At 67.1% G+C, this 5,719-nt stretch overlaps 1 protein-coding gene across 1 annotated transcript; it reads left to right on the top strand.

Moving 5' to 3' along the window:
• PRR36 (proline rich 36) lies at positions 1–5,719 on the top strand. Its single transcript, XM_034997576.1, has 5 exons — positions 1–396; positions 513–612; positions 826–938; positions 1,033–3,222; positions 3,421–5,719. The coding sequence occupies exons 1-5, from the start codon at positions 129–131 to the stop codon at positions 3,933–3,935; spliced, it is 3,186 nt and encodes a 1,061-aa protein (XP_034853467.1). The 5' UTR covers positions 1–128; the 3' UTR covers positions 3,936–5,719.

Raw genomic sequence — 5,719 nt, 5'->3', positions numbered from 1 at the left:
AGTGGATCGAGGCCGAGGTTTGGGTGCCTATGGGTGGCAACGCTGGGGAAGGGGCAGCGAGGTGCCAGGACAGCGTTGCCGTGCAGGAGATGGGATGCTGATCCGTCTGTCTCCTCATCAGGTGCGGGATGGACAAGAGAGACAAGGGCAGGGCAGGGGCCGCCACGCGGACGACGGCTTCTCGCCCTCCCGGCCTTCCTACCCCCAGGCCCCCAGGGTCTCCTCGACCCCCTCCCCCAGTAACCAGCGCGGCCCTCCGCGTCCTGGGAGCAGCGGGAGCTGCTGGGCGGGGGCCCCTGGCCGAGCGAGCTGGGGGTAGCCGGGCAGCCGCTCTCCCGGAGGCTGGTCCCCGGGTGGGACCAACGCAGAGCGCTGGGACAGGCCCCCGGAGTCCAGGTACCCCACCCTCTTTCCCCCATTCAGACCCCATCTTCCTGTCCCCCTTTCCTTCTGAGGCTCCAACCTCCCCTTCCTTCCTGGGGCACCGCCTTGACTTGGCCTTCTCCCCGCAGCCTCCAGGCCCCCAGCTGCTGGGAGAGGGGAGCGGGCCCCTGCCAAGACCCCAAGCCCAGGCTCTATCACTAGCCCGGGACGTGCCAGCGGGACCACCAGGTAAAATACCTCCCCAGTCCCTTTGGCAAGGGTTAGTGTCACTATCTGTAAACTTAATTTTACACATGAACTGGGGAGTGGAAGCATTTGCAGGTCACTGGGCGCATGTTGAGTGCAAGCCATTATTGGTCCGCAGAGAGGGCATAAATGGGAAAATGTAGACTTGGGAGAAACAAGGAGCTCTGTACTGAGGGCGGCCACTCCTGTTCCTAGGTTAGGCTCTCTTGCGCAGAAGGGGCTTCGGCCCCCAGCTGAGGAACCCGTGACCAGAGGAAAAGCCCCAGAAACCCCCAGAAGGAGCGCGCTGAGCGCCGGGGCACGGAGAGGTACGTGACCTGGGGAGGAGCGGGATTCCTGGGCTAGTGAAGGGGACCAGCCCTGAAGTATCTCTAACCCTCCGGCCTTCTGCTTTGTCCCCAGACTCTTCCGGGCCCTCCCCAGGCGCCCCTTCCCCAGCCACCTCCCGTCGGTCCCGGGCTGCAGGCGCTGAAGTCGGTCTCCCTCGGGCAGCTCCGAGTGCCCGGCCGCGGCCTCCGACCGAGGCCCCCAGGAAATCCGTGAGCAGTGCCCCGCAGCATGGTCCCGCAGAGCCGAGCCCCGCCGCCAGGAGGCGACCCAGCGCTGGTGGAGGCCTCCAGAAGCCAGCCTCGCGCCCCTTGGGCTCCAGCGCCACTCCTCTGTCCTCCCCCTCCCGCCCCGGGGCCTCGCCGGGTGGAACACCTCGGGCTCTGGGGCATCCCTCGCAGCCCAAGTCGAAAGGGCTGCAGGCTCTGCGCACCCCCCAGTCCACACCCGCAAGGAAGGGCGCAACCCCCGTGCTGGGTCTTTCTCCTCCTTTAGCCACGCCCTCTCAGCCGGGTTCGACGGCACAGCTGGCACCGCCTCCGCATATCACAGGCACTCCTCTGCCTGACACGCTCCCTCCCTCTCCACCGACCACGCCCCCTTCCCAGTCCGCAACCGGCCCTTTGGCCACACCCCTTCCACTAGCCCCTCCTCCCTCTGCTCCACTCCCTCAGCAGACCCTCCCCTCTCCGCCGGCTACTCCCCCTTTGCAAGCCCCACCCACACCCCCGGGTACCTCCTTCTTGGAGGCATCCACTTCTCCCACAACCACTTTTCTGGCTTCATTCTCTCCATCATTGTCACCCCCTCTGCAGATTATGCCCCCAACCCAGGCTTCTCCAGCTTTGCCCCCTCTTCTGACTCCCCACTCTCCCTTGGCCACACCTCCTCTGTCGGCTCCTGGACCACCAGCCACGGCCCCTCTACCAGCCACGGCCCCTCTACAAGCCTCTTTTACTCAAGCCACATCTCTGCTGAACCCGCCCTCTCCCCAAGCCACACCCCCTCTGCAGGGCCTTTCCACTTTGACTACTACCCCTCCACTGGCCAGTGCTTCCCTATCTCCTCCCCCTCTTCAGGCCACGCCCTATACAGTGACCACGCCTCCCACGCAGGACTCATCTCTGGCCACATACCCTCCGCAAGTTTCTCCCTGTCCTCTGACCACCCTCTCTCTGCAGGGTCCTCCTCTGTGCTCTCCATATCCCTTGGCCTCACCATCTCTGCAGGCTGCACCCTCTCTCCTGGCCAGGCCCCCTCCACAGACCCCACCTCCTCTGGCCACACCCCCTCCACAGGCCACGCCCTCTCCGACCCGGCTCCCTATACAGGCCCCACCTTCTCTGGCCTCACCGCCTCTGCAGGCCCCACCCTCTCCCCTAACCATGCCTCCTCAACAAACTCCAGTGTATCTGGCCACACCCCCTCCACAGGCCATTCCCTCTCAGAGCGTGCTCCCTGTTCAGGCCCCACCACCTCTGCAAGCCCCACTCTCTCCTCCGGTTTCACCCCCTCTGCATGACTCTTGCTCTCCCTTGGCCATGCCCCCTCCCCAGGCTCCACCTTCCCTAGCTTTGCCTCCTCTTCAGGCTCCTCCCTCTCCCCCTGCCTCACCCCCTCCGCAGGCCCCTCCCTCTCCCCTGGCCCCACCCTCTCCCCTGGCCCCACCCTCTCCGCGGGCCCCTCCCTCTCCGCCGGCCACCTCCTCTCCGCAGGCTCCACCTTCCCTGGCCTTGCCTCCTCTGCAGACTTCTACTCTCCCTTTGCAGGCCCCGCCCTCTCCCCTGGCCACGCCTCCTCAGGCTCCACCTTCCCTGGCGCTGCCTCCTCTGCAGGCCTCCGCTCTCCCTTTGCGGGCCCCTCCCTCTCCTCTGGCCACGCCCCCTCCTCAGGCTCCACCTTCCCTGACCTTGCCCCCTCTGCAAGTCCCTCCCTCTCCCCCGGACTCACCCCCTCTGCAGGCCCCACGCCGCCCCCCGACCCCAGGTCCGGATGCCCCGATCCCGGGCCCACGGCTGACCCTAGCGCTGGCCCCGGCTCCGCCGCCACCGCCCTCGCGCAGCCCGTCCAGTACGCTGAGCGGCCCGGACCTGGCGGGCCACAGCAGCAGCGCCACCAGCACGCCGGAAGAGCTGCGCGGCTACGACAGTGGGCCCGAGGGCGGCGCCGCGACCTCCCCGCCCGCCGACGCGGAGCTCGCCGCCTGCCACCCGGCCTCCTGGAGCCGAGGTCCCGCCCCGCCGCTGGCGGTACGCAGCACCGCAGGTGAGCGGCCCCTGGACCCCGCCGAGCTGTGGGAGGGGCGAGGTCGGGAGGTGGTAGGGGGGCGGGGTGGGAGGCGAGGCTTCCCAGCTCGCGGACGGGGCCGTTGGGTCTGGGGCGGGACGGAGGGAAGGGGCGGGGCCTTGTGGCGGGAGCCGCGCTTCCCGCTCCTTAGGCCCGGCCTGGCGTCCCACCCCGCAGGAGCGTCCCTGCCTTGGCCTCCTGCGGCCGGGTCGGGCTCGGCTGACGGCCTATGCACCATCTACGAGGCTGAGGGGCCCGAGTCGTCGAGCCCCGCCCCAGGCGCGCTGGATCCGGGCCCCGGCCCCGGCGCGGGTAGTGGGAAGGTGGTAGCTGGAGCAGGGGCGGCGGCGGCGGCCTCGCGTGGCGCGAAGCCGGCGCGCCTGGGCGAGCTGCCGCTGGGGGCGCTGCAGGCGAGCGTCGTGCAGCACCTGCTGAGCCGGACGCTGCTGCTCGCTGCGGCTGAGGGCGCTGCGGGCGGCGGCGGCGGCGGCCCAGGGGGCGCGGGAGCTGGTGGCGTCGCGGGGGGCGCCCGGACTGCGCTCAGCGACGCCGAACTGGGCCGCTGGGCTGAACTGTTGTCTCCCCTCGACGAGTCGCGCGCCAGCATCACCTCGGTCACCAGCTTCTCCCCGGACGACGTGGCTTCCCCGCAGGGTGACTGGACAGTGGTGGAGGTGGAGACCTTCCACTGAGCCAGACCCTTAGCCCCGCCCACGACGCCCCTTCCCTGCTTTAGGACCCGCCCCTCCGGTTACGCCTCTCGGTCTTAGACTGCCCGCCTGCCCTCCTCCGGGAGCCTGGCTCCCGGTGGATTGGACATAGCCCCCGGAGGCCTAGATTTGGGGCCAGGCTCGCGACCCCCCCACGCCTCTGGCCAAGGTCTTTCCCCTCGAGCCCCGCCCCCTCCCTGGCCTAGGCCCCACCCCATGTGTGAGTATTGTCTACCATGTGCTGCCCGAGTTTGCAATAAAGCCGGGGACACTGCAGCCTGTGCGCCTTCGCGGTCGCCGAGGGGGTCCACCGCGGGGGTCCACCGCGGGGCGGCGAGAGGGGTTGGGCCAGCGGGTGCTGGCGGCTGTGCACGAGCGGGTAGTAGCTCTGGATGAAGGCCTCTCGCACACAACGCAGCGGTGCCTTTTCTCTACTAAGGATAACGGGCGCATGAGGCGGGGCTGGGGTGGGACCTGGGGCTTCTGGGTCCCCGCGGTCCAGCGCGGCGCCCCCCCACGCACGTGCGTGAACCTGGGCTTTTCCCTGTGTGACTTATGGTGGAAATGCTAGGCGGAGGAGCGGCCCAGTGATTTTGCACGATCGAGTGGATGAGCTGATGCGTGCCTGGCGTGGTTGAACGACCGAAACTCTTCCTACACTCCCCTAAGGGAGCCGGCATCTCTTGCAGGGAGGGGGAAAGACGTGTGGGAAGGGCTCTTTCAGGTCCGGGCGAGGGCAGGGCGTCCCTTCCTGAGGCCCCCTTCTCACAGTGCACGTCCCCCTTTCCTGGCACGCCCCGGGAGTGCCAAAGGGAGGGAAGCGTCGCCTAGACCTGAGGGCGATCTTGGCTCTCTCCTGCGTCCTCCCAACTGAACCCGACCCAACCCAGGGCGCACTGCGCTCACTGAGGAGGCTCCAATGCAGAAGGTGGGTCTGCAGCTGGGCCCAGGGCTCCTCAGGAAGACCTGGTGTGGTGTACAGGGCCCTCCTGGGTCAGGCCCCGCCTAAGGATTCCTTGTCCCGGGGAGCCGACTGTGCCGAGAGGGTTCTGCGGGGGAAGGAGCAGCCTCTCCCCAAGGTTGTGCCTCCCAACCCATGGGCCTCACCTTTCTGTCCATCTCAGGATGCCCTCCTCAAGCCCCTCGAGCCAGGCATCCTTGCCTGTGCCCACAGCAAGTGTCCTCAACAAAGCCAGTCTCTCTTCAGAATTCCTTGTCCTTCCTCTCTCAGCTGAGTCACCCTGACCCTGGACCCCTCTAGCCACACCCAGGCCCTTCTTCCCAAGTATCACTGCCAAAAATGCAGCCCCTGGGCCTTTTCTCCCTGAGGGTCTCTTGCTTTATAGCAAGTATGACGGAGGCCTTGTGGGGATCACAAACAGGGCAGGTAGAAGGACAGAGCGGGACCGTGTTGGACCCTCAGCCCAGTCTCTGCCCCTAGACCCAGTCCCTGTAGTCCACCCTGTAGCCACACTCCTGTCAGACACAGATCACCAAGTCCTGCCTGTCCTCACCCCTGATGTCAGCCTGGAGTCCTAGGAGAAAATCAACCTTCTCCCAGTGGGACAGTGCACCTCCACTCCTGGGGGCCAATGTATATGGGGGGGTGGGGTGGACAAGCATGCTCCCTCACTCAAGCTCTGAGTTCAATGGCAAATCACAGATTCCCTTTTTAGCTGGGCCCCGCAAGGACCCAGGTGTCCTTGTTTCCAGATGCTGGGGGTTAATCCTGACATGCTGGACAGCCAGGGCATCAAGACCAGCCG

The sequence above is a fragment of the Mirounga leonina genome, unplaced genomic scaffold (assembly GCF_011800145.1).
Source record: "Mirounga leonina isolate KUSES-001 unplaced genomic scaffold, KU_Mleo_1.0 Mir_94, whole genome shotgun sequence".
In the NCBI taxonomy this organism is placed as follows: domain Eukaryota; kingdom Metazoa; phylum Chordata; class Mammalia; order Carnivora; family Phocidae; genus Mirounga; species Mirounga leonina.
This window is presented reverse-complemented; position numbering and strand designations above follow the sequence as displayed.